Below are 27,979 nucleotides of genomic sequence, written 5' to 3'. Positions count from 1 at the left end.
CGTCCCAGTTACACACACACACAGCATGACAATGAGGCTGGTGAACATGAAGCAAGAATTTCACATTTTATTATTTCACGCCAGCAGGGCTGACGTGCTTGTATTGCCTACTGAACTCCAGTCATCGAGCATTTACCTGGTTCTTAAAACCGTGCCACTCGCAAGTGCTGTCGCGTCGGGAATTTAACCGACAGTCGGTTTGTTTACATCTTTGTGACACGCGGTATTCGGCCTTGTACGTTTGCTCATTCTATTGTCACCGAGTTATTATCAAGAATGTCAGACAAGCAGAAGCAGCCTGAAGACAGCGGGGCCACGGAGGATCACAAAACAGGCGAAGAGGTTCAGTTAAAGAGGACTATCACCCTTTTAAATGGAGTAACGATCATCATAGGGTCTATTATTGGCTCTGGGATTTTTGTCACCCCAAAGGGCGTCTTGGAAAAGTCAGGATCAGTAAGTGGAGCGTATCTGGACCTCTTGCTTACTTAATGCCGTAACTAGTCCTACACGAGTATTCTCAGTTTTGTATAGTCATTTTTAAAGTAAACAGGCGACTTAAAAGGTGAAATTCTCCACCTGAATCTGCCATAGTATAAACAGTGATCTATAACTGGCGTGCATTGCCGTGAACCTTTTTAAAGTCATTTTAGAACGTGTTGTGGTTATGTGTTGTGTTTTTTCAAGTCCAGCATGTCAATATTATTATGCACTGCATTTTGTATTGAAAATGATCACGCATTAAGCCATGCACATGTTGGCATATGGTGTACCTTGGACGATTACCAAATGGAGAGTTGAGGACAATGCCCCTTCTTTACTCTGCCCCACCACCCCCCTTCAAGCAAGGAATTTTTTAAGGTGCCCAAAATGTGATTTAAAAAAAGCAAGTGGGCCTGTGTTTGGGTATTTGGGGGGGGGGGGGGGGGGAGAGTGACGTGTCAAACAAACCATCCTTTTTGTCATGAAAATATCTGCTCTGGGTAATATTTTATTTAAGTACACAAAGAGTTTCATGGTAAAAGGTCTACCTTTTCAGAAAACGACCCCTCACCTTTTACAATGTTGGCTGTGGGCTTGCATACACACACACACATACACACACACACACATGTACAGCATGTCCGAAACACTTGCTCTTACTGTATGCACAGGAACATTTGCTCCTCGCACATGCAATTGTTCACTAGCACACACGTACAGTTTATGGAAACCTGCATATATGGTGCCTATAGTAAAAAATATTCAAAACAATATTCAAAGGTAGGAGTTAGTTAATTCTTGAGTTCAATAGACATGTGGTAGCTTAATTGTACCAGTTTATTCATAATCAGTTAATCACATCAAACGTGCCCCATAAATCTATCTAGCTTTTGTAGGGAGATCCTTTGCAGATGGTTTATATGCATAAAATATGAATAATATTATCTATTATATTATTCATAGTTTATGCTCTGCAGATGGTTTATATGCATAAGTTATAAAAAATATTACCTATTATATTTGTTGCAAGACACTTTGTTAATGTAATATATGGGAATTTATAATTTTAAATTTTTGAGGAGGAAGGGGGCCACTTTATTGTCTCCCCCCCCCCCCCCCCCCCCCCCCCCCCCGAAATCCACTGCAAAGAAATATTTTTTGATAGAGCAACTTTGAACATATTTGGCAGTGTTCTGTACCATGTTTCTGTACCAGTGATGTGGTGTTTTCTAATTCATGGTGATAAAAGTGGCAGTGACGGGGACACCATATGGACTGCACTGGTGTCCTGAGGTTACTGGTAGAAATTATAACCATAAAACAGTTCATGTCGAAAACTTAAAAGCCTACTACCCACAATGATATAGGAATCCACTGGCCTGCAGCAGAAACAGAGGCCAGGAACTGACTAAATTTATAACATTTTAATGACCTGGCTTCAATTTTACTGGCGTTTGGAAGGGGGATAAATATTTATGTCCCAGGTTGTAGTACAATAGGATGTTAGGTCATGAATCTTAAGTTGTAAATGCACCATATGATATGTAAGTGTATAGCATTCTTGCATGAAAAAAGTAATTGTCCTCATTCAGGAAAAAAATGACAGGCAGTGACTTGCTGGTCTTTTGTGAAAATGCTGTGGGAAAGTTTGGGGAATGGAGGAATGTATGTGTTCATTTATTCATGACAGTGAAAAAAGACAGTACCCAGCTAGAATGGGAGCCCCGGCTGCCCACAGGAGCCCAGGCTGCCAGAGAGACTGCCAGGGAGACTGTCCTTTTGCAGTAGGGGCTCCAGTGTACAGTCTCCTTGAGCAGGCAGACTGCAAAGGGGGCTGCAATAACTTAAATATTTTTGCAGGGGACTGCAAAGGAGGCTGCAATAACTTAGGCATTTTTGCAGGGGACTGCAAAGGGGGCTTCAATAACTTCAACATTTTGCAGGGGACTGCATAGGAGGCTGCAATAACTTAGGCATTTTTGCAGGAGACTGCAAAGGGTGCTGCAATAACTTAAATATTTTGCACGGGACTGCGAAGGAGGCTGCAATAACTGACATTTTTAACGTTGCCCAACGTATGCAATAAAAAACCCAATAGTTACTTAAAAAGTGTTTCTATTCGCAACTGAGAAGCATGTATGCTAATCTTTTGATCAGTTATCAGGCTTAAAAGAAAACATTTTCTTTTTATTAAGAGCTTGTCAAAATGACTTTAAAATTGTTTGGGTTAAAAGCAGTTGTTGGCTTTAATCCTCCAAGCTATATATACACTCATATATAGTACATTTACTTCACCTATAAAAAATAACTGAGTGAACAGATTTATATTTTTTAAATAATGCTGTGAAAATATTATATGCTTAACCATTGCTATTATTATCATTGAAATTAGACAAATGATTGAAGTCTTATTTTAATATACAATTGCACAATGTATAAATTTTAAACCTCACAGTTAGCATCAATTTAAGTTGGACTTAAAATCAACTGGTAACTTTCAATAGACCAAATTCATTTCAAGTTAGGGGCATGTTTATCTTAACTGTCAGTTTGATATAAACAGTCCACCTACAGCTTGCTCAATGAGATCAAATTACTATACTGGACAGTACATAGCACAGTTTAAACAGGCAGTTGTCCGTTGGGCTGATTCAAATATCTAAGCCAGAAGCTATAGGTCAGGAATGTTCTAAGGAAGAGGCAAGAAATCTGAAAACATTGATTTCTGGATTGAAAAAGAAGACATTTTTAGGAAATATAGAAAGAAAAATGAAGAGATAAAGAGACAGGATAAGAAGTGAGCATGCAAGCCTTTTTGGTTTTGTATTTTCCTACATGTATAGTTTACTGATGCACCAGGATCCATAGAGCCTTGGAAAGTGTTCAATTTTAACCCAGCACTTTGAATTCTGTTTGTGGTTTTGAAAAGTACTTGGAATTGCTATTAGGCTAGAAAAAGGTTTGCATTTAACCATTTTGGTCCTTGTAAAAATCTTATTTTAAATTCTTTAGTTTTTGGCATGAATATATCAACAATAATTCACAGATGAGGATAATTACCTTTTAAAACATCTCTGTACATTTCATCATCATGCAGTGTGTTAAAAATACCAAGTTTAAATGAAATGAGCCTTTTTTCCTTTGGTATGTACACTTTAAAATTGTATTAGTGTATAACTTGCCCTCATTAGTTGAAAAAACCTTAAAAATTACTTGAAATATTGCTGTTATGTGTCTGTATATATGAATCCTGGTCAGTGAATTCTGTGATAGAGTTTTTGGAATGATTAAATAACATACAGTAGAATTCCCAGCCCTCTGCTAATATGGGCTTTGTAAAAAAATATATATATGTAAAGCAGTAAACTGAAGTAAATTGTATGGAGAGAAATAAACCAATATGTTAGATATAAATGGATCAGATAACATACATTTTATGATCAAGGGGAAATTTTGTATTTAGATTTGAACTTAAACACATACTTTGGAGAAAGATTATTTCTAAATTCCTTTTGATAAATGTAATTATTGTTTGAATAGGGGCCGTAGCAATAGTCCGAAGGTTCAATAGTCCGAAGGTTCATTGGTCCGAATATTCACTATAGAACCTTCGGATCAATGAACCCTTGATTAAAAAATCGATGAAAATGTTACCACTTTTCGGACCAATGAACCTTCGGACCAATGAACCTTCGGACTATCGAGACGCCCCCGTTTGAATATACAAAAAATAAATAAATAAATAAAATATATAAATAAAAAGATTTTACCAAATTTTATTTTGCCAGTTGCCTAGGGAGACTGCAGAGTAGACTGCTAGAGGGGCTGCCAAGCAGACTGCTAGGGGGACTGCCAGGGGGGCTGCCAAGCAGACTGCTAGGGGGGCTGCCAAAGCAGACTGCTAGGGGGACTGCCAAGCAGACTGCTAGGGGGGCTGCCAAGCAGACTGCTAGGGGGGCTGCCAAGCAGACTGCTAGGGGGGCTGCCAAGCAGACTGCTAGGGGGACTGCCCAGGCAGTCCCTCTGGCAGCGCGTTCCAAAAATGCAAATTAAGACTGCCAGGGAGACTGCCAAGCAGACTGCTAGGGGGGCTGCCAAAGCAGACTGCTAGGCGGACTGCCCAGGCAGTCCCTCTGGCAGCGCGTTCCAAAAATGCAAATTAAGACTGCCAGAGGGACTGCCAAGCAGACTGCCAAGGGGGCTGCCAAGCAGACTGCTAGGGGGACTGCCAAGTAGACTGCTAGGGGGGCTGCCAAGCAGACTGCTAGGGGGGCTGCCAAAGCAGACTGCTAGGGGGACTGCCCAGGCAGTCCCCCTGGCAGCGCGTTCCAAAAATGCAAATTAAGACTGCCAAGGGGACTCCCTCCATACTTAAGGATACCTGCAAAGGAGGCTGCTATGGGAGCGGGGACTGCTAGGGAGACTGCAAAGCAGGCTCCATGGGGGGACTGTAAAGGAGACTGCAAGCAGACTGCAAAGGGGACTACTTTTCTAGCTGGGTAAACCTATTACTGTACATGTAACAGCATCAATTATGAAGGTGTTGCTGAAAAAAAAAAGCTTCTTTAGCATGTTTCTAATGCATGGGCCTTTCATCTGTTTGGTTGATAAGTGTTTATCTGTCTTTAAGGACCAACTTTTATAACACCTGTAGGAAGAAGAATTTAAATGCACTGAATACCAGTTGGTCACTATTCTTAAAGTGGTACTTGATTGCACCAGATCTGGCCAGGTTTGTTTTGTAATCTTTTCTTTGGGATATCAATCTAAAGTTTGCAAACTAAAGTAAGGAATAAAAGGTATAATAAAGAGTAAACCATATTGTCTTTGTAGGGTCAATCCAAAAAAAGAAGTGACGGGATATTAATTGAGTCAAATCATTGAATCAGTGATGCTCATATTTTGTGTAACTTTCACTAAATTCTGACTTATCCCAGTACTTCTGCTGTTTTATAACGCAGTGTGGAAAAAAAAATGAACAATAAATATTCATGTATAAATTTCTGCAAAAACCATTACAGTGATTTTCAGTTCATTTAAAATGTGTCTGCTACTGAATGTTCAAAAACAGGAAGCACACTCACATTAGTGGTTTGGAAAACAAAGGCAAAACATTAAACTTGAAAATAACCCAGGCACTTTTTAGGGATCAGTTAGAGTATTTTTGAAAGAACTGTTGGCCAGACATGACCTCAGCTGCTGATTAATATATATCACAGCAAATGAATATAGGTGCAGCCCCTGCATCACAAAAGATCTTTAGAGCAAAATTGCCCGAACCTTTAGATAATATTTTTTTTTCTACTCATGATCCAATCAGAAGTGATCAGAAGTGGAATTTTAGTCTAATTAAATGAAACATCATACTTGTTTTCCAACGAGAAAAACGTGGCTAATGTTTCTAACAAATACTTGCATCGTTTTGGTGAAGAGACATATATTATAACTTTATTTTGAGTAGTGCTAGCATTTTTTTTTCTTATCCAAATCACTACATTTTCATCACTTTTTTCTCTGAATCAATGGTTAAATTTTGACTAAACAAGTCAAATCAAGCCTATTTTTAGCCAATTTAAGTCAGTTTTAGTATTTGGCTAAATAGATGAGTATAAGCACTACCCCAGTATATTCAGTGAAAAGATAGAGATCATCTTAGAAGTTATGCTCAATATATTGCAATTGGATAATGGTTTGAGCATCTGTTGTTTGCATGGTCACATGCCATGGTACTTGCCCCCAAAACAAACTGTTAAAATGCTTATTAGTATAATCTTTAGAAATAATCATTATCTTCAATAGTTCTATATGATATGGATTGTTGCTGCTTACTAATTTATGTTAGAGGCGACATAGATACATTATAATGAACGTATTAGGTCAAGAATTAATTTTTCAAAGTTATTTCAACTGAGAACCATGCAGGTTCAAATCCAAATCCAAATCAAAGTTTTCGTAAAGCCCACGTGGTGCCATTAAATATTATAAAATGTGTGAGAACACGTACTAGTATGTGAAATGGGTGTAACTTTTTTAAAATTATAAGAAGAAGCTTTATGCACCACAAATGTCTTCTTAGAATTAATACAAAGCAATATTTATAAAATGAACACTCAAAACATGGGTCAGTTTGTACTGTTGTGCAATAGACTGCATTGCATGTGCATGTTGAACTTGTGTATAAAACAACCAGAAAAAATATCAGTGGATAATTTGACCTGTTCTCCAATGCCCTTCAATTAATTGGAATGGCACCATAAAACTTGAATGGCTTCCCAAAATGGCTGACAGTTAGGCCTCCCGATGTTTGCTGTTTCAACAGTAGTATCCCTGTTTATCATTATTATGTGTATTATTATCTGACCTGAAGGCAGTCATAACCATTACTTCATTACTGAAAGGTAACATACTCGTATAACAGGTTCTTGATGTGTAGTTCTGAACCAACACCTGCCCTTTCACTAAAGGTGGGCTTCCAGTTGGTTGTTGTTCTGACAGTATAGTCTTGTTACTTCCTCCGAGGAAGAAGACTTAAGGTGTCCCTTCCGGGATGCGTGCCAAATTAAATTTTCGATGTGAAAATAATTTCATTGGATCTCAGTTTTTGATAGTTAAAAAAGTTTTCATTTATGATAGATCCACATATTTGTTTCATCTGTCAATTTGACAGACTTGGTCAAAACTCACCTGCATAAAACTTTCATTGAAGGCTGCACAATTCATAGATTACTTTTATAGAGGTAAACATTGAGAGAATTGTGATGCAGGTAATGGTTTTTGTCTCTCTCTCAAATGCAAACGAATTAACTGATACACATATAAGGGCAGACAGATGAGAGAAAGGGAAAAAATGAAATACAAATTATATTCACTTGTGAACTATGCATTCAATAGTATAATCTATTCATTCCTTTTTGGAGGTGGTGGGTTTCACAAATGAATTTGAGAAGTTGGTCTTAACCTTAATATCATAACTTTAAATCTGTTAATTAAGGTTAAAACCATAGTATACTTCAGTACAATACATGCTGAACTAAAATATTGGATTTTTTTCTTTCCTTAAAATAGGGACAATATTTCATATTGAACTTCTTCTGATTTAAGTACACAAAATTTTGGTCTTAAAATATAATTAGCTCTTTTGTGAACTGAATTTAACATTATCCAGTGCAGTAACCAGCAGCTGTTAACAGCCACCTGTCGTTCTTCATAATGACCATGAATCCTATGTTCTCCATTATCATGTGACAGTGGTGTGGTCAGTCTTGCTCCCCTTTCAGACACCTGTCCAGGGGCATACTGACCAACACCTGCCACGGGGTGTGCTGATGTCTGCTGTCCATTTAGCCTATAATGACCATTTAACCACCTTTTCAGATTGCATGGGCATGGTATGGTTAAGAATGGCTTCAACTTGTCAAAACTGGGGTCTTATTCTATCCTGAGTTTTAGGTTTTACTTATATCTAGGTCTGCAGTTTAACCTGTAAATTAATGACCATTACCACAATTTACACTCTACTCAGTGGGGCACAGGATGGTTTCGTTTAGACTTCGTTAGGGGGGTGCCTTTGACATAAGTGGAAATGGCAGAGGAGTGTCCATTAACCTCTGAAATTCAGGGTGAAATTGAAATTAGATTTAACTGTGGCTGTCTGATCTGCCTATATCTAACTACATGGCCAGGGAATATTTACATAAATTTATATGGTTATAATTATTCCCACATGTCAAAAGTAAAGAGCATGTTACCTGGAAGTGTGTGTGTGTGTGTGTGTATGTGTGTGTGTGTGTGTGTGTGTGTGCTATCGCCCAGCAGGGTACAAACAACAACAAAGTGTTTCAGTCCCAGGAAGGGAGGATGATACATGTACATTGTAGTTGATATGTATCTGAATATATGAGGTCATCTCTTTTCTATCCACATCATTATTCTCCATAGCAAAATTGTGATATTACCAGCATCGCAACAGCCCAGCATTTTTGATTACCTGCATCTATATTAATTCCTTCCCATTATTTTACTTCGGTTCCCTTCTTTGGTTTTTGAATGATGATTTGAAAAATTTATCACTTTCAAGTCCTGTTATATACAGAAAGGATTTGAAATAAAGAATTATTTTGTTCTTTTGTTTCATATTTTTGTTTATTTATTTAATAATTTTTCATTGGTTTGTTTTATGTTTTATGTTTTGTTCTTTTGTTTTGATGTTTTTGTTTGTTTGTTTATTGGTTTGTTTGTCTGTTGTTATGTACATGGAATCATGTCGAGCAAACCTAGGTGTAGTAGGTGGCCAGAACTGTATAATGTAGTGGAGTACTCCCCTGGTAATAACACACCTGTAGATCATTGCTCTCAACACCTGCAGGATGGGCAGGTTACCTGGAAGAATGTAGTACACAGAACAATTACTATATGATCTGTAGTACTATCACCTGTCTGTTCTACTTCCTGCTGTCGTTTAGTTTTGGAATAAGAAACTGGTGTTTGCAATGGTTAAATTAGTTACAGGCTGATTGAGGTAACAGGAGATATAGTGCATGAGGCCTGTTTCATACTTAGAAAATAAAGATGAATTTTGTTGAATACCTATTCAGTGGAAAATGTATAAGTCAAGGATGGAGGGGAGTTATGGGTTTGATAGAGGGCACAGTGGGTTAAAGGGTAAACACCATGGCCCCCTCTGACACCCCCACCCCAACCCAAGCCCCCACCCTAGTCCCAACACTATCACCACTGCCAGTCATCTTTAATGTAGTCTTCTGTGAATCTGGAAAATTTTCAGCAATAAAATTAAGTTCTAATATGTGTCAATAAAACACGCAAAAATAAGTTTTAACCAACAACTACCTAACACAATGCATTTAAATCCTAGATCGAAGTTGCAGAGGTATGATCAGTAGCTTTAGAATGAAGATTAATCAGTAGCTTTTAACACATGATGCTACTTTTGATTATCATGTTACCGTGTATAAAATGTCAAGATCATGACTCATTATTTCAAAGTAAGCCTCTATCCCCGCCTCTGATAAACAGAGATGTTTGATGTTTTTCTTGGGTCTTTTTCAGGTTGGTCTGTCCCTGATAATCTGGACGGCGTGTGGATTTCTCTCCCTGGTCGGAGCTTTGTGTTATGCTGAACTGGGTACAACCATAAGCCGCTCTGGAGGAGATTATGCATATATTTTTGAGACTTTTGGACCACTCTGTGCTTTCTTGCAATTATGGGTAAATGAATGCTTTGATACAGTTTGAGGTTGATGCAGGAAAAATCATAGTGTTATTATTAGATTTTCCTTGAATTTTGAATCCAGAGTAGGTTTATACCAGGAAGTTGATGAAAATTTTGGAATGAAAACTGAGATTACATTTGATATTTACATTAAAGCTCAGTTGAAATATAAAATTCAATGAAGAAGATAGGTAAATGTATCTACTGTCATTGTCATTTTTCTTTTTTTGAAATGAAGAAAAAGATCAATATTTAGTTTAATTCAAAGAATGATGATTTTGGAAGATGGGTTGTTAATTGAGTCCAGATCTATAATACAGTTTTGTATTGATTCACATTGTCATGAGAACATCCTCATTTTACTTAACAACATGAGGCATGATTCAAAATTAGGACTTGAGGCTTAAAATTAGGTTAACTCAAAGTTCTAGGTCAACTGGGTACATGTATAAGAGTTAAGACAATCTTTAGGTCCAAGTTCCTTTGTGACACCAGTCCCAGCCCACTGACAGCAGTGTAACAGCCTGTTTTAACTAGTCTGTATATTTTGCCTGTCCCCAGTAATTTGCCTTGATTCTATGCCAATCAATACATTAATCACAGCACCATATCCTATCAGCTATGGGCTGTATTAGAAGTAAAGAGAAGACACTTACTATGTGGGAGGATCAATTTGCCAGTAATAGCAGTGCATTTTAGGTGCGGGTCTGGTTTTTACAAAATTATTTTAGACTGAAAATTGGTCTTAGCTGTAAGCCCCAAATTTTGGTCTGCTTCAATTCAGAATAAATTTGTAGTCCATTAGATTTACCATTAGTTCAAAAAAGTATAGGAGCTATTTGTTTCATTATAAAACTGGTGTAGTACATATTTCATTTATTTAGACTACGACTGATTTATCTGGTCAAAGTCTACTGGATTTTACTATTAAAGTTTAGACCAACTTTCAGTCTGAAGTTCTTTGTTGGTATGGAATATGTCCCTGGCATTATTCCTTTATTCTCAGTTAAAGCCGCATTCACAACAGAGTTGATTCGCAGATCTGCAGATCAAATATGGCTGACGGTGGATCTGTTAGTCTGCAGATCAACTCTGCTGTAAATGCCGTCAAAGAAACTTCAGGGTGAATATGTATAAACTTCACTCTGTCATCATACATCCACCAGCATAAGCTATTGCTTTTTGATTTGTAAAGTTTTTTTGTAAAGTTTATTTTTGATTTATAGGAATATGGGAATTTACATGTAAATTCAAGAGCGCCAATGGATTGTTTCTGTGGAACGCACGACAAGATAATTGCTTGCACTGCAGATGCTACAAAATACATTCCATGTTTTGGAAGTTTTACAGGAAATTAGTTGAATCCAGTGCATTTATATCATTTTAACCTCTTTTTTGATGAATTTCATCTGTAATTGTCAATATTTATAAAAAAATGTATCTGGTCATCTCATCTTGCTAAAAATTAAATTATATTCAATTCAATTTCAATTCAATTTATTTCTATACTGGTACATAGATTGTCATGACCTTGTACAATATGATATACTAATGACGATACAATACAGTTAGTGCATTACCATCTTTATATAATGGACATACGTATCAGTAAAATTACTCAAAAAATATTCTATCTAAGCAATGCGAAAAACCTTGGTGTGATTTTAAATTTACCATAAACATACTATAAACATGTTACACAAAAAGAATATGTTTAAACTTAAAACCAAGGTTACATAGCTGTTTAAAGCCAGTTTGATGACATGGATAATTACGACTAATGACAATTACATAAGACAGATAAATAAATAACTTACACAGATATAAATATTGTGCCATGTTCAGTCCCACTGCCGAGTTACTTCTCACAACAGTGGGACCATACACTGACATTTTAAGGGGGACAAGTGGGACAAAAAAGCATTTTATATATTTAAAGTCCTTTTCAGTTAAATCTAATTGTATTACAAAATGTATTTTTAAACCAAATCTTTTTCAGGTAAATCTCATCATCATTCGTCCAACTGCTCAGGCTATTGTAGCTCTTACCTTCGCCAACTACATTCTCCAGCCTTTCTTTCCCACATGTGTGCCACCGGATGTGGCTGTGCGGCTACTGGCAGCCATGTGTATAAGTAAGTACTGGCAGCCATGTGTATAAGGAAGTACTGGCAGCCATGTGTACAAGGAAGTACTGGCAGACTGGCTCTACATATTTATCTACAAAGCAAAGTGTGTGTGTGTGTGCATGTGGGATGTCGTGTGTGTGCTTGTGCATATTTATATGTGTGCAATTTTGGACAATTATTGTACTCTACACCACTACAACCACTACTTTTATGCACCCACAGCACTATCAAATAGAGAGTGGAATTTTCTTAAAATTTTAGTTGTGGATAATTTTGAAAAATTGAAATTAGATGTCAAGACTCATTTTTAATCCATCAGACATTAGAGTTTGTAGATATATTCACACTTCAGTGATTATTCTGTCTTAACTCTAATTTGAAAAAAAAAAAACATTCTACTGGTATAATATGTACCTGACAGTCATGCATGTAGTTTTGTTTTTCTACAACTATATCCTCCAGACATTGTTCCCCCACCTGCGTGGTTGCCACCTGACGAGGCAGCATGACCACTGGCGACTAAATTTGAAAAATTGTCAGCTTCCCAGATAGCAAGCATACGTTGGGCCAACGTAGGGGAATCGTTGGTTTGTTGGCACATGGTTGGCGTTGGTAGTAATACGTTGGCCCAACGTTGGCCCAACCACATCATAATATGCACAACATAACTGCAATATGCTCACGTTGGCCCAACGTTGGGCCAACGTGTGCATATTTGTTGCATACGTTGGCCTAACGTTGGGCCAACGTATCCAATTAACAACTCAATAGAAATGAATAATGTTTCTGTTATAATAAAAATGTTTCTGTTCACAACTGAGAATCACATGTGCTTATCTATTGATCAGTAACATATAGTTTTTAGGATTAATTTTTTTTTTTTTTATTAAGAGTTTGTCAAATTCCTTGGGCTAAAAAACAGTGTTCTACTTTTATTTGTCTTCCAAGCTATATACTCTCATATATATATATTTTTTTTTTCATTTTGTCTTTTTTTCTGAATGGATATAGTGTATAGTACATAGACTTCACCTATAAAAAATTACTGAGTGAACAGATTTATATTTTTTAAATAATGCTGTGAAAAATATTTATTATTATTGCTATTATTATTATTGTTATTGAAATCAGACAAATGATTGAAATCTTATTATAATGTACAATTGCACAATATATAAATTTTAAACTTTATAGTTAGCATCAATTGACTTTTAATTAAAGTACACTGGTAACTTTCACTGGACCAGATTCATTACAAGCCAGGTGTTTATCTTAACTGTCAGTTTGATATAAACAGTCTGCCTACTGCCTGCTCAAACAGGTCAAATAACTATACATAGCACAGTCTTAAGCGCGCTGACCGCTGACCGTTGAGCCAATTCAAAAATCTAAGCCAGAAGGTCAGAAATGTTCTAAGGAAGAGGCAAGAATTACGGCTGAAAGCATTGATTTCTGGATATAAAAAGAAGACATCTTTTTGGAAATTAGAAAATGAAGAGATAAAGAGATAGGATAAGAAGTGAGCATGTACTGGTAAGTGACTTTTTAATTGTGTATTTTCCCATTATTTACTGATGCACCAGGATCCATACAGCCTTGAAAAGTGTTCAAATTTAGTCCAGCACTTTGGACTAGTTTAAATGTAACTAGTTTAAATGGCTCTAGTTTAAATGTAACTTTGAAAAGTACTTGAAAATGCTATTAGGCTTGAAAAAGGTTTGCATTTCAGCATTTTGTCTTTGTAAAAATATTATTTAAAACTTTGTAGTTTATTGAGATGAATACAGACAATAATTCACAGATGGGGGTAATACCTTTTAATACATCATTACTTGTACTTTTATTTTCAACTTTTCATCATCAATGTGTTACAAAGACAAAGTTTAAATGAAATGAGTCCTTTTTCCTTTGGTATGTACACTTTAATATAACTGTATTAATGTATAACTTGCCCTCATTAGTTAAAATCATTGAAAATGATTTAAATTAGAGCCTTAAAAGTCCTTGGAAGCCAATTGTTCTTATGTGTCTGTATGAATCCTGGCCAGTAAATTCTGTGATAGAGTTGTTGGAATGATTAAATGATGTGGAATTTAGTGGTACATTACAGTTGTCTAAAAAACGAATTCATGGTCAAGTGTACACGTAAGAACTAATTTAAATAAATCACTATAAATTACTGCACACAAGACACACACTTTTAAAGTTAAGATATTGGCTTTTGCCTAACTTAGAAAAGGTGGGGAGATTATCATATAATACACACCTACTAGTACTAGTATGTGTATGAAATATGGGGGAAGAGGTAAAGTCATGTTATGTACCATACCAATTCTAGCATTATATTTCAAGTGTTTTTAATATTTAAATTTGTAGGTGCAGCACACTCTTCTGTGACTGTTCAGAAAAAGATGTTGAAGATACACCTAACTACTCGTGCTTTGCCAAAGATCATGCAGGTGCAGGACAGGAAAGAGAGAAAAAAAAAACACAAAGATTGAACTCATATGACCACTGATTTGATTTTTAAAGAGACAATGTCTGAGATTTTGCCTGACGGAAGAGACTGTAATTTTATAGACTTGACATATAACTTATGAAAGTTCCTATGAAAAGCATCTTACCTGACATTAACAAGGGTTTCAGGTTTAAAATTTAATTTAATGAAAATATTTTTAAAAATTGAAATGGGGCAAAAAAGACTTTACTAGTAGAAAAATGCCTTGACTCCAGGAATAAGGTGAAAAGTCATAGGACTGTTAAAATTTTTTTGATGTGAATCATGTAACAATTGATATAAGACACACTTATTAATGTTTAAATTTAATATTATAATATCTTATAAAAATTTTCTTTGTTGTCTTTTTGTATTATATTTCAATTCACATATCATTATTTAGTTGGTGTAATGTATTTGTTTTATGTTATGTTATGAATTAATTAAACAGTTCAAAATATATCACTAATCTTTTTGTTTCAACTACAATTATTAATTGACAATTTTCCAGGTGTAGTGTAAATGATCACAGGCAGATCAAGTCCTCTGAAGGATTCATCCCTTAGAAACCTTGCCAATTTTTCAGCCATATCTTGCAGTTTGCAGATTTAAGATGCTCAAGATATTTCATCAGGACATTGATCTGCCTGTGCATCAGATGTGTAATTACAGTGCCCTACTACTAGTACGTATGTGATTCCAAAAAAAAAAAAGATTGTGCCTTTAGCTCAATGTTGGGTTACTGTAAATCACTGTGCCCCTGGTTTTAGGTTGGATCATAATTTGTTGTGCAAATTGCAGATAACTTGGTGACCAGTTGGCCTGCCGTTGGGCCAACGCGGATACATTGTTGGTTTGAGGTTGGGTAATTGTTGGACTGATGTTGGTTATTAGTAGAACCAACGTAATTGCACTGTTGGTTACAGGTTGGGTAATTGTTGGACCAATGTTGGTTATTAGTTGGCCCAATGTAGGGCCAACGCAGTTTGGTTGGGTAATCGTTGGACTGATGTTGGTTATTAGTAGGACCAACGTAAATACACTGTTGGTTACAGGTTGGGTAATTGTTGGACCAATGTTGGTTATTAGTTGGCCCAATGTAGGGCCAACGCAGTTTGGTTGGGAATACGTTGGCAATGCGTTGGCATTAAAAAAACGTTCAGCCAACCGTTGGCCAAAGTGAGCACTTAGATGGAAACCCAACGTTGGGCCAACGTTGCATGGTCAACCAAGGCAACGTTGGGCCAACGTTGGCCCATCGTATGCATGCTATCTGGGTTACTGGTATATAATTTGTATATGTCACTCATACATACCATTGTTGTTCTATAACTATAAACATACCAGACAGTTGTAAAATTGTACATCTTTGTGGCAAACATTTATCATGGTACTCACAATGAATGTCTCTTAAGTGTACCATTAATTGTTATATATAGAATCTGATGGTTTTGTATCGGAGAATCATGTTCTAGATATAGATAAAGCATAACAAGGAAACTTGAGGTAATATGTTGGCTTGACTGGATGTGGGATATGTGTATGAAGGAAAAAGGTTCTAAGTTTTTTCTGTGTGTTGGAGCCTGAAGCAGAGAAGTGTGTGTGTGTGTGTGTAAGGGTGGGGGGGGGGGGGGGGGGGGGGGGGGGGGGGCAGGTGTACCAAAAGCTACTGGTATTTACCACAGAATATAGAAATTCTTAATGAGAAGGAAGTGCAGTAAGTTAGTGCTGTACTTGTGAGACATCATAGTGCCTTGTGGTCTGTACCTGCCTATTAAAACAACATTATACAGGTTAAAAAGAATTACTTACTAATAGCTTGAATTTAGCTCATGAAAAAATGTTGAACAACTCTCCTCACATCAGATATATAGAAAGCCAGACTGGAAGATGGAATTTGAAATATTTGTAGGATAGGAAAGTCAGGCTTGAAAAAAAAAAAAAAAACAAAAAAAAAAAAACAGAAACTGAATGAAGATGGGGTTATTTTAGATGTACTCATGTCAATTGAAAGGCATTTGTTAAAAACATAATGGCCTATTGTCTCCCCTTTTTATTGGAAGCACTTTAAGCAACCCATTTCAGAAATTTTGGGACTTAGTACAAAGTAAGTCTTTAGGAACTTTTTTGATCATAGAGCAGGGGTGGATTTAGGGCGTCTTCTGGGTCTTCCGGAAGACGGTCAGATTTTCAAGTTTACATTGACGGTTATCTAGTTTTTTCTGTCGGAAGACGGTCAAAAATGAAGAACCGATCATCAAAGATAATTTGGAAGATGTCAGAATATATCTTTGAATCCGCCCCTGTAGAGGAAATAATTATTAATGTAATACCTTTTTACCATGTATTACCTTTTACACACCCACTGATTGTGATAGATTCGAGACAGAAGTTCAGATTTTTTCTTTTTTCTTTTGCATATTTATTCAACTTCAGTTGATTAAAATCACTCTGTCCTTTTTGAAAAAACCCTTTCTCCTTATCAAGATGGAGCTGTGCTTTCACATGAAACATGCACTGATAACCTATTGTATGCACAGACAAGTTTTCTTTGGGTTCCTGATAACCTTAATATACTATTATTTTAATCACCTTTACAGGATCTGGTTCCACAAAAGACCCAAAGACTGAGAGTTGGGCTTCATTCACATGCAATGTCTATTTTCTAAATTCTATTTTCTATCCGCGGTATGTCTAATGATCACGGTCTGTGCCCTGAATATCCCGCGGCGTAATTACTGGCAGCGCGAGCCAGTTACTTAAAGTAACTTATAGTAACTGGCTCGCGCTGCCAGTAATTACGCCGCGGGATATTCAGGGCACAGACCATGATCATAAGATACCGCGAATAGAAAATAGATTTTTAGAAAATAGACTTTCCATGTGAACGAAGCCTTGGTTTTTATTTTTAGATCAAAATTACTTGGCAATGTCTTGTTTGATCCTAGATGGATGTTTGTGCTCTACTGTAACAGTAGTTATAATATTGATTATTGATTCTTCACTTTGCCTACAGTTCAAAAAGATATATTTTTAATTTTGCCATTATTGACCAATAATTGTACATGGCTGATCAAATCTACCACCAAGAATAGTTGTTTCCGGCTTGTCCAACCAGTGATATTTAACTTTTATGAAATATTGGGACTAATTTTTAAAGGAAAAATGGCCTATATTTAATAAGACAAATAGTAACTTCATTTTAGTTGACTTATTTCGAATCATCCTGAACTAAAAAGAGCCACATTTTATATCTCAGAACTGAGACTGGCTTTCAGTTGTAGGCTATTTGATGAAACCAGCCCCAGAGGTTACTTTTGCTTTTATCTTGATAAAGCAGACTGTTCCGTTTGGGTTATTTTATCAGTTTGGGTGCTGTCTCTCAAACCCCTGCCCTTGTAGTGGAGATAACCTTATATCATGTTACCTGGGCATTCAGGGGTCTGCCTTTATATTGATAAGCTGCATTGGGGTATTTCATCAGATTTTGGGAACTCTAGGGTAATTATTGAACCACACTTTATTTAAAAGTTAGGTATCATTGTTAAGACAACTTGATAGGCCGTTTTAACATAAAATTAGAAAATTAGTAAAGTAATACAAATTTATTAAATACTTCACTTTTTTTAGCTGGGTTGATTTTTTGAAAATTTTTTGACTTTATCAGTGCCATTTATTTGATATTTGTGCACTTGAACTTACTGTAGCCTCTCAGGAAGATTTCACTTTCTTATTTTATGAATCATAAATCCAATGTTTGGTGAACAAAATTTTAACAAAAATGATGCTCGTTATTCCAGTACAACAATCCACTGCTTTATGAGTAAAGCTGTTAACTAACAAATCACTGAATGCAAAAACATTAAAAATTTACCTCCCTTGCGGAGGTAATAACTCAGTCAAGTGTTAATATCTTTACTGATGTTTGCAAACCCATTTGAGAGAAAAGTGACACTGACAAAAAGACATCTACACCAGCATCCCTGTAGGTCTGATCTGTTTCAATCTGTTTCGGTGTAGCCACCTTTTCAGAGCCCATTATGTACATTATAAACCTTGTAGAGAGTTGGGATATATTCAGTGCAGAAATAATTATAGAGAAGATGATGTACTTGCTATCGGAAATACTAAGCAGCATGAAAGAGAGGTTATTAACCGTTAAAACAGTTCATGTGCACTGAAAAGAACCTCAGGTGGGCTGGGATAACATTGCAAATGTATTGTCTGTCTTTAAAAGAGTCAAGAAAAAAAGTCAAGGAAAATAATAACCTAATTGCATTTAGCTTCAAGCACCGCTCCCTTTCCTGATATCTTCACCCTGAGTTTCATAGTTTCTTTGAAAATAAGGGACGATTCCCACAGATATTTACGGGCAACAGACGCTTAAGCCCGCTAAGCTGACAGTAATCTAGTGAGAATCCCCACAGGGATAGATCGATCTAAAATCTGTGGGAATGGGGTCTTACTTACTAGGAGCGAGAGGAACTCAGCAGAGCAGTTTTTTTCTATAACTTTATCTTTTGATGGATCTTGACAACAGGAAACACAGGGTGTTTCAAGCTTAGTCAAATGTTTTGTACTGCTGTGTGTACGCAGTGACATCTGGCAGTAGAGTATTTTAAAAAGGGTTTATGGCTACCATCTACCAGGGTGGCAGATTATATACTTTTAGGGAAAAACGGAAAATGACCGTCTATTTATCTAGAGACATATCTGTGAAAAATCAATCTCTTGCCCTGGTAGAGGGTAGTTTATGACAGAATTATCCTTGTGGCACTGCAGTGTAGGAGACAGTTTTTAAAAATAGTAAAGTTGATTCCCAAATTTCATTTCTCTTTTCGGTTTTTGTCTTTTGTCATTTTGCCATTTTTTTTCACATGTGCCTGTACTTAAAATATGGTAATATTTCTTTAGTATCAGGCAGATTAATTGTTGGTTTGGAGATAGTCAGGGTGATAAAATATTCCTGTATGAAATTTTCATGGTCATTGTATTACACGGTGTCTGTCATTGAGATCATGTGTGAAACAGATCTGTGGTCAGTTATTGGATTGCGGTATTTCTTTTAGAAAAAAAATGGGACTGTTTAATAAATTAGTTCAGGACTTGATAGATATCCAAGTGGATGGTTTGTTTGAGCCCCTCCCCCTCCCCTCCCCCCCTCCTCAAAGCGATTGTACCATGTATAATGTGTGGTTAGAGAGATCAATACAAATCATGTGTATAAACTGATGATTCAGATGAAAAGGTTGGTGTGTTTCTGATGCAATGCTTCCTCAGTTATTACAGTTGGATTGTATTTGAGGACGGCATTTGTTGTGAGAGAATTGGAGAGAAATCTTTGAGTAATAAGGCAGAAAGAGTGTATAGAAAAAAAAAGGAAAATTGTGGCATGTTTCACATTTGTCATACGTCGTCCTCATGAAAAGTGATGTATTAATTATCAGAAAATTTACCCCCTTCCCCCCCCCCCCCAAAAAAAAAAAATCTGTTGCCAAATCTTTTGCATGACATTTATTGATCATTGGAGAGAAAAAATACTAAAGTTTCAGGAAATAAAGAGAAAACTGCATGCTGATGCAATGCACAATAAGGTCAGATGAAATTTACATATATAGATATGTGGGAGACAGAAATGATAATTGAAGGGCTGAAGGTATATGATGATGCAATGTAACAAAAAAGGGAAGTTTTACTATATTTGGCTTAAAATGAGCTATAGATGTAATAAAATTGCATATTTGTCTTGATATATGTGCTGTTATACAGTATGAATATTGAGAAATTGGGCAGTGAAGTTTTAGATTTAAAAATGCAGTGCACATACTTCAAAATGTCCCTTATTGACTCTATTAACACAATTGTTTGCATTAGTATTTGAATTTTTAGTGTCAAACACTGTAGTCCATGTATTTGGACATGCATATTATCAAATTATTCCTTGACATTGAACTGAATTTAAATGTCTGTGTGATAATAATGCAGAAATGCAAGGTTTACCAATAAAAAAAATAAATATCATGATAATTTGCCAACAACAGACAAATTAAACCTGTGACATCGTTCTATAAATTTTAGGATTATTGGTTAACAGGCAAAATTTAGAGTGACTTATTGCATGTAGTGGTGGTGCTGCAGTACAATGTATTTGCTGTTTCATTTCTGAATGACAGCTGCACTACTTCTGGCTGACATATTCTATGGCTTTCTGTTGACATGTGTGTGATTCTGTTGACAAATATGTGATTTTGTAGACAAATGTGTCTAACTGTAAAGAAAGTATGAATGGAACTTGAAGCTGTGCACCTGCAAACAGTGTACTATTGGCATGAAAAAAAAGCACAATACATAATTGATTCAGTATGTTGTTTTTATGTCATTGCCAATATTACACATTATTAAATGATAAAATTATAACCACATTTTTGCTTATATGATGATATGGGTACTAGTATATGTCTCCCTTAGTCAGACTTGTCAAACATGATGTGGCTGAGGGTAGATATAAATCTTATTATATAAGCAAACTTGGACAGGTTAATGAATGAAATTACTAGGCATACATGTAGAGCTTGTTTGAATTTTTTTTGTGTTTGTCTATAAATCCCATATACGTTATCAGGAAATTGACCTTATTGTCACTGTTGCTATTTGATTTAATTCCCATTCTTCATTTGTTTAAAAAATCGAAATATACATTTTGTTTGTGTGGGTGAAGTGGTTCTCTTTTTTTTTTCTAAGTATGGTTGAATTAGAGAAGCTGGCTGTGCAGAAGATGGATGAAAATTGTGCTGGAGAAGAAGATTGCATTTCAGTACCCATCTGCTGCATTCTTTGTGTGTTTTGACAAACATGCCACATGACAAATTTGATGTTTTTAATTGCTACAAATGAAAATATTTGTTGGCAGTTAAAAAAATGTTATTTATGAAGGTTAATATTTGAAAACCTGTTGCTCATGTTATCTGTTGCTTTACATTGAGATTAAAGTATAATGTACATCCTAAAGAAACTGTTCATTTGTAGATTATGCCTGGTTTTCAAATTGGCCAACTTGTACCCAATTTTTACCTCTTAACATTCATTACTTATGTCAGTTTTTATACTTTTAATTTTAGGTATTTTAATGGTAATCAATATAGCTAATGTAAAATGGGCAACAAGAGTGCAAGACGTATTCACTATTGCCAAATTGTTGGCTTTAGTTCTTATCATTTTAACAGGAGTAGTGGTATTGATTATGGGTGAGATTTTAAAATTTGTTTTTTCATCTTCTTTAACCTTGTTCTCTCTCTCTTTCTCAATTATCTGGGTAAAACTTGTAAAAATTATTTTGTCAAATTAAGATTATATCTCTTACTGTTATATCATTATAGTGATGTCTCCTTTCACCCAGTTCTAACACCCAAAAGTATTTCAGTTCTGTCATCCTCACATCTTGCGATCATTTAATTTACTTTTTCTAGTAGTTATATGATGTTGGTGTCTTCTTGTTTCACCTGATCCTTACACCAAGAAGTGCTGTGTATTTATAGGTAAAACGGACAGTTTTGCTGAACCTTGGGAAGGGACAACCACCGATGTGGGGGATGTCTCCCTGGCTCTTTATTCTGGCTTGTTTGCATATGCAGGCTGGTAAGTTGTGGCCTTTTCTTTCTCCAGTTATTTTTACACTTTTACACCTAAAAAGTAGAGAAAAATTATCAAGTGTGATGACATATAAATATATTTTATAAAGTGACCATTTTGTGTTTCACTGGTCTCACTTTCAGTCTGATTCAGATCAAGACTGTTTCAATTAATGTAAGTGCTTGGGTTAAAACAGACAATATGAAAAAATCTTTACAGTTTTCAGTGGAAGCATTTTGTCAAATTCTAAATTGTTTGTCGTATATTCTTTATGTCTTAATTATTGTTTTATTCTAGGAACTTCTTGAACTTTGTTACAGAAGAAATGATAGAACCATTTAAGTAAGATATTTTTTTACATTTCACAAACTAATATCTGGCCTACTTATATGTCACTGTATATATGGACAGGGTATTAGATTAGGGAAGAAACTGTATTTCAGATTTTAAATTATCATTATTCTTCACATAATTTCTTATTAACTAATTCTTCAGTTGTAACTATCCATACGTTTCCACAATATGATGCACTGTGGTTTAGGATAGAAATAAATATAAAAAACTAAATGGTTTTCAGATAAGTGGACTAATCAAGAGATGTGTTATTTTCAGGAATCTCCCCAGAGCCATCTATATTGCTATCCCAATAGTTTCTTTTGTGTATGTTCTTGGTAATGTTGGATATCTGGCTGTTCTCAGTCCTAAAGAAGTGCTCAACTCCAATGCTGTAGCTGTGGTAAGTGTTCCATGTAGCTAACAGCTAGAGCCATGTAGCTATGGACTTTCAGGCTTTCACTCTTCCAAAAGTCAATTATTCTTATAGTAAACCATCCAATCATAATACCAAATATGAGTAACTATATGAGTAACTTTAAGTGTATAGTGTATACATGCTAGAATGTGTTTTTTTTTTCTTTTTTTTCTTTTGGATATCCAGTAAAATTTCCATTGGAGTCTACTATGTGATATATTCCATAGAGGACCCATGTTGGATTTATGCCCATTCCATTAGTCAATAAAGCAATAAAATTGCTTTGAAATAAGGTTTTTGTATGCTATATTTCAGTCATTTGGAGAGCGTATATATGGCGTGATGGCATGGATCATGCCAGTTTCTGTGGCTCTGTCTTGTTTTGGAGGAGTAAATGGACTGATCTTTACCTCAGGGAGGTAGGAAAGTAATCTGCCTCATGTTTTTAATATTAGCATGTATTAAGTAAAAGATGTGTCTCAGTATTTCTATAAAATTTATTCAAATATAATTTTGATGTTTTGTACTAGAAACGGCATGAGAATGACTGGAGAGTGCTAGTCTCGTTATTGCATTTGGTTAGACTAATCTTAATAATAATATGGTTATTTGAAGAAACATTCATATTTCATAAATGTATTTATAGATTGAGAAAAAAAAAGTAGCAGCTCAGGATGGTCTAGGAGCTTGTGAGATTTCACGTGTAAAAACCATAAATGTTTTAATAGATGTGAAGATGTAAAAAAATAAAATAAAATAAAAAATTAGTCACTTGGTGAGAATTAATGGAAAGCTTCATTAAGTAATGTGTGTAAACCATTCAGAGTTTTCAACATTTTCTCTTGATTTCAGATTGTTCTTTGTTGGAGCTCGAGAGGGGCACCTGCCAGCTTTCCTTGGAATGATTCACTCCAAGAGATTCACACCAACTCCAGCCATGTTGTTCACGGTAAATTTGAAGTCATCTTCTGTGCATTTTGGTCACATACATCAGGTATTAAGGGGAGAAGCAGGGGGTTATCAACTAGGGATATAGTTATGTCACTGATGCGAGTGTAGAACTCCACGTGCACCCACAGCAGAGCCATTATGTTACTGCTTAAAAATATACATTACCATTGGCAAAGATCTACACTTGGAAACAAATTATAAACAACACAGTTACATAATGTCCTGTCCTGTAAAATTCCAGGACAGCTTTCTAGCATAATTTTTTTCTGAAGTAAAAGAATTATATGAAGGAAAAACCCTTTAATACATTTCCAGGGCATCATGTCCCTCCTGATGTTAATCTCCAGTGATGTATTTGCACTGATCAACTACATGAGCTTTGTACAGTGGTTGTCAGTGGGGGCCTCCATCACAGGCATGGTGTACCTACGCTTTAAGGAACCAGACAGACCCAGGCCTATCAAGGTAAGAGACATTAAAGATTTTCATAATGAATGCAGATATAATGTTTTACCCTGGTCCTTGTGCTGTACATGTAAGATGTTATTTTGACTTGTTTCTACATGGCCTGCATGGATCTGACAACATAAGTGCAACTAAATTCTCAATAGCTGATGTTGAAGCCATTTTTTTTCTTCTAAATAATGTAAATGAGTCATATTTTGACTCCTGACTATATGGCTTTCTATTGCACAGCTGTATCATGCACACAAAGTTACAATCAGACCCTTTTTACACAAGAACTTACTGTATATTATTTTCAGTATTGAATTAATTACTAGGAGGTTTGACAATTAAATAGCCCGGCTATTATGTAAGAGAGTTACCAAGAGAAACCCCATGCCATGCTTGACACTGTCACCTAACCATGTACCACTCAATGTGAAAAGGGTTTAATAGTAACTGTAATTTCTTCAAACAACAGCTAAACTTAGAGCTGTTTACACTTCAGCATTTCAGTTTTTTTTCTATAATTTAATTTTCTTTCCAGTTCAACCTGATCATCCCCATCAGTTTCCTGATAGCTGTTGTCTTCCTCCTGGTGGTCCCCCTGTACGCTGCCACCAGGGACACTGGGATAGGGGTGCTCTGTGTGGTGTCCGGGATACCTGTCTATATTATAGGGGTCTGCTGGAAGAAAAAACCCAAGTCTGTACAGAATTTCATTGGTGAGCAAGGTGTTTTTGATAATTTTAATACTTATTATATATATCAAGACACTTTTGTTTTACAAGTGAGTATTATTTTAGGGACAGTGGTTGTAACAAGTTTCTCATAAGTCCGAAAAAAGTTAATGGTAGATTAAGATTCCTAAGCTTTGATGTATATCAGCGATGTAGGCTATGCCAGTTTTTTTTTTTTTTTTTTTTTTTTTTTTAGTCTTTTGAGTGAAGTTTAATTTGACCTGATTTCCTCATGTGGGGTGACTGCCTGTGACTTAATACCTGGCCCACTGGTCAAAATTATTGTCTCAATTTTCACCCTTTAAGTATTTCTATCAATGATTTTTACTATAAAGATTTAATGTCTTCTCTCTTTTTTAGTGAAAAGCACAGTGCTTGGCCAAAAGATGTTTGATGTGGTCTTTCAAGAAGGGAAAACAGACTAACAGATGGCAGCAGTGTATGAAGGATGCAAGATGGACCACATCATTGTGAATGCAGAGATTTCAAACACAGGGTGCTTATTTCTGATATCTATTCAGAGCTAAATGCATTATTTATATGAGATAATGAATTATAAAGCCAAATAACTAGATAATGCAAAAATAAAATACATAGAACTGCTAAGAGTTCAATTATAAATAATAACTAGTAAATTCAGATATTTAATGATGTTTTGTAAATTAAGTCATTATGACTTACTGTATATCATTGTCAGTTTGATCATTTTCATTAACTATTAGAATATTCTATAGTTTGTAGAACAAGTGTGGAGATCTGTTGCAATGTTACAGCACTCCTTAAAATGAACTTTTAGCCTAAAGTATATGCATTCTTAAAATTAACTTATAGCCTGAAACAAAAGCATTGATAATTTTCTTCTTTAGTCAAAAGATGGGGATAAAAATGACACATCATGTAGCATTTCAAAACCAATTTTTGATGTATTTCAGAAATATTCTGTGAATTCTGTGTTCTAGCAAAGGAATATGGACCTCATTCTAGTACAAGTGCCTTCTGTCTTTTAAGGGCTAAGTGTATTTTTGTTTGTTTGTTTGGTGAAAATATATACACACCCTATATTTTGTTACATAAAGTTTAATATTTATAACAACCAAGAGTCTCACACAAAGCATAAACATTAAACAAGTGTTTTTAGTGAACAATTATAAAGAAAATTAAATCAAGTATAACTCTTAGAAGGGACACAGTGATCTTAGGAAGCACTGTGTGAGATTAAAGCACTGAATAAAACAAATGTTGATTAAATGTTTTTCTCGGCAGCCTTGCAAAAGTTCTAGTGCTTCTCCTGGCAGGGGTGGGCAGGTGGTGGATCATCACTTCATGAAACTGTAAAGGAACCTGTATCTATAGGGAAGTTCTTAGCATGCAGGCCCATAGCCAGCAATTTTAAAATTGGGGTTCTTTTTTCTGAAAAAGTGGACCTTCTTCCATAAAAGCTTCATTAACCTAGATCAAATGTTACCCTGAGTGGACCTTTTCACAACAAAAGGGGCAGTTCTTTTGAACCCCCGAACCCCCCTCGCTACAGGTCTGGCATGGAACATATGTTCAGGGATGGATGGTTTGTACAAGAAAGCCGTTACAGTAGCTAATACCAATATTTTTTTATTTTTTTGCCCTAAATTCCCTTGAACAGTTCCTTTGATTATGCTGCCAAAATGTGGCCATGGAGACAGATAAGTCTATAAGTGAACTAGATGTAGATTTTCTTAAAATGAGGGTGTATAGTTTTAGATTTAAGATTGGAATTCATGGAACAGTTTGTAACCAACATGCAAGCCTTAGGGTGTATGCAAACTTATGGATTCTAGATACATCATTGTACATGTGGTCGTATATTATGGAAGGCTATTTATTTTGAATCTGTCTTTAAATGACATACACTTAATTAAAATCAAGTTTTGCACTGCCTAGTCTTCCTTTATCATTGTATGTCAACCATTGGTTTTGATTACTAATGATGTGTATAATAGGGAACTATAGAATTGAAGTGTATGGTAAGATTTATCTTTATTTCCTTATTCATATTTTAAAAACGTATCATATATGTTTTGGTTGCATTGATTAATGCAACTATTTCAAGAATCTGTTTACACTGGGTACAATGTTGATATAAGTGGTCAGTTTATATCTCAGTGAGGATATGGTTTATATCTCAATGAGGATATGGTTTATATCTCAATGAGGATATGGTTAATATCTCAGTGAGGATATGGTTTATATCTCAGTGAGGATATGGTTTTTATCCCAATGAGGATATGGTTTATATCCCAGTGAGGATATGGTTTATATCTCAGTGAGGATCTGGTTACATCATGAAAATTAGCATATATACTTTCTAAGGTGTAACTGTATCGTAGTCATGGTACAGTTTACTTACTAGTACATAACTGTATAAATTATAACGAATATATGATACTGTATACTTGATATAGTATCATTACGTTAGTAAATTTAATTCCAGAAATGAAACATCTGGTATCTAACTTCACATCCGTTTTGATGTGTATATAACTGTTATAAACTGGTTATGTAACTGTTTACCCAATTATAACCCTGTTTATGTATACTTTAGTTATAAATATAATATTATATTTGGTTTTGTGTTTGTATATTTGTTATGACCTTGTTAAAAAACTGTTTCTGTTTCATGCAGCTTGTCACTTAGAGGAAATTTAATCAGCTTTAATTAGTAAACGAACCAGGAGGGGGTATATATCCTCCACCCACTTATGTGAATCAAGAAGAATATTTTATCCTTAATGCCCTATAAGAGTTTTGTACCATAAGTGAACAAAAGCAGTGTGGTTATGTTTGGAATTGTTTGTACATAATCCAATTAATATATTTATTTAATCATTTTGACATGTATTGATACCATGTGGTGACTTTGTATTTGATATGAATTTATGACAATATTTGGGCATTGTTAATTACTAGCCTTTATTTTATATGTGCAGCTTTGGACGAGTATATTTGTACATGTAAGCTACGCTGCAATTGATTTATTAGTGAATCTCAATATTTGTATCTCTTTGGGCATTCTTGAAATAAAGCTGAATGTGCTTATACCTATTGCCAGAATAACCAATATGATGTAATATATGAGGTCTTACTGCTGAT

The 27,979-nt window shown here is 35.4% G+C and overlaps 1 protein-coding gene and 1 long non-coding RNA gene across 2 annotated transcripts; both read left to right on the top strand.

Annotated features, from left to right (window-relative positions):
• The first annotated feature begins 4 nt into the window (after positions 1-4).
• LOC106176977 (large neutral amino acids transporter small subunit 2) lies at positions 5-27,932 on the top strand. The gene is made up of 12 exons (XM_087012278.1): positions 5-456; positions 9,550-9,708; positions 11,712-11,847; positions 21,457-21,582; positions 21,874-21,973; positions 22,265-22,309; positions 22,580-22,703; positions 23,034-23,137; positions 23,571-23,667; positions 23,985-24,134; positions 24,661-24,838; positions 25,214-27,932. Exons 1-12 carry the CDS (start codon positions 277-279, stop codon positions 25,276-25,278), a joined length of 1,464 nt encoding a protein of 487 aa, XP_086868404.1. The 5' UTR covers positions 5-276; the 3' UTR covers positions 25,279-27,932.
• Positions 12,380-14,800, top strand: LOC147762542 (uncharacterized). Its single transcript, XR_015334212.1, has 2 exons — positions 12,380-13,374; positions 14,218-14,800. It is a non-coding gene; the product is annotated as an uncharacterized LOC147762542 (long non-coding RNA).
• Positions 27,933-27,979: the final 47 nt, after the last annotated feature.

Source organism: Lingula anatina, chromosome 4 (assembly GCF_051362555.1).
Source record: "Lingula anatina isolate TDL-2025a chromosome 4, LinAna3.0, whole genome shotgun sequence".
In the NCBI taxonomy this organism is placed as follows: Eukaryota; Metazoa; Brachiopoda; class Lingulata; order Lingulida; family Lingulidae; genus Lingula; species Lingula anatina.
Note: the sequence above shows the minus strand (reverse complement) of the source record. Positions and strands in the feature narration are given on the sequence as shown.

Excerpts from the sequence above, each read along its gene's own strand:
- LOC106176977 (XM_087012278.1), top strand. The coding sequence starts at position 277 with ATGTCAGACAAGCAGAAGCAGCCTGAAGACAGCGGGGCCACGGAGGAT. Across the intron at positions 11,848-21,456 it reads ACTGGCAGCCATGTGTATAA|GTATTTTAATGGTAATCAAT; the intron begins GTAAGTACTGGC and ends TTTTAATTTTAG. Across the intron at positions 23,668-23,984 it reads CTCCAGCCATGTTGTTCACG|GGCATCATGTCCCTCCTGAT; the intron begins GTAAATTTGAAG and ends ATACATTTCCAG.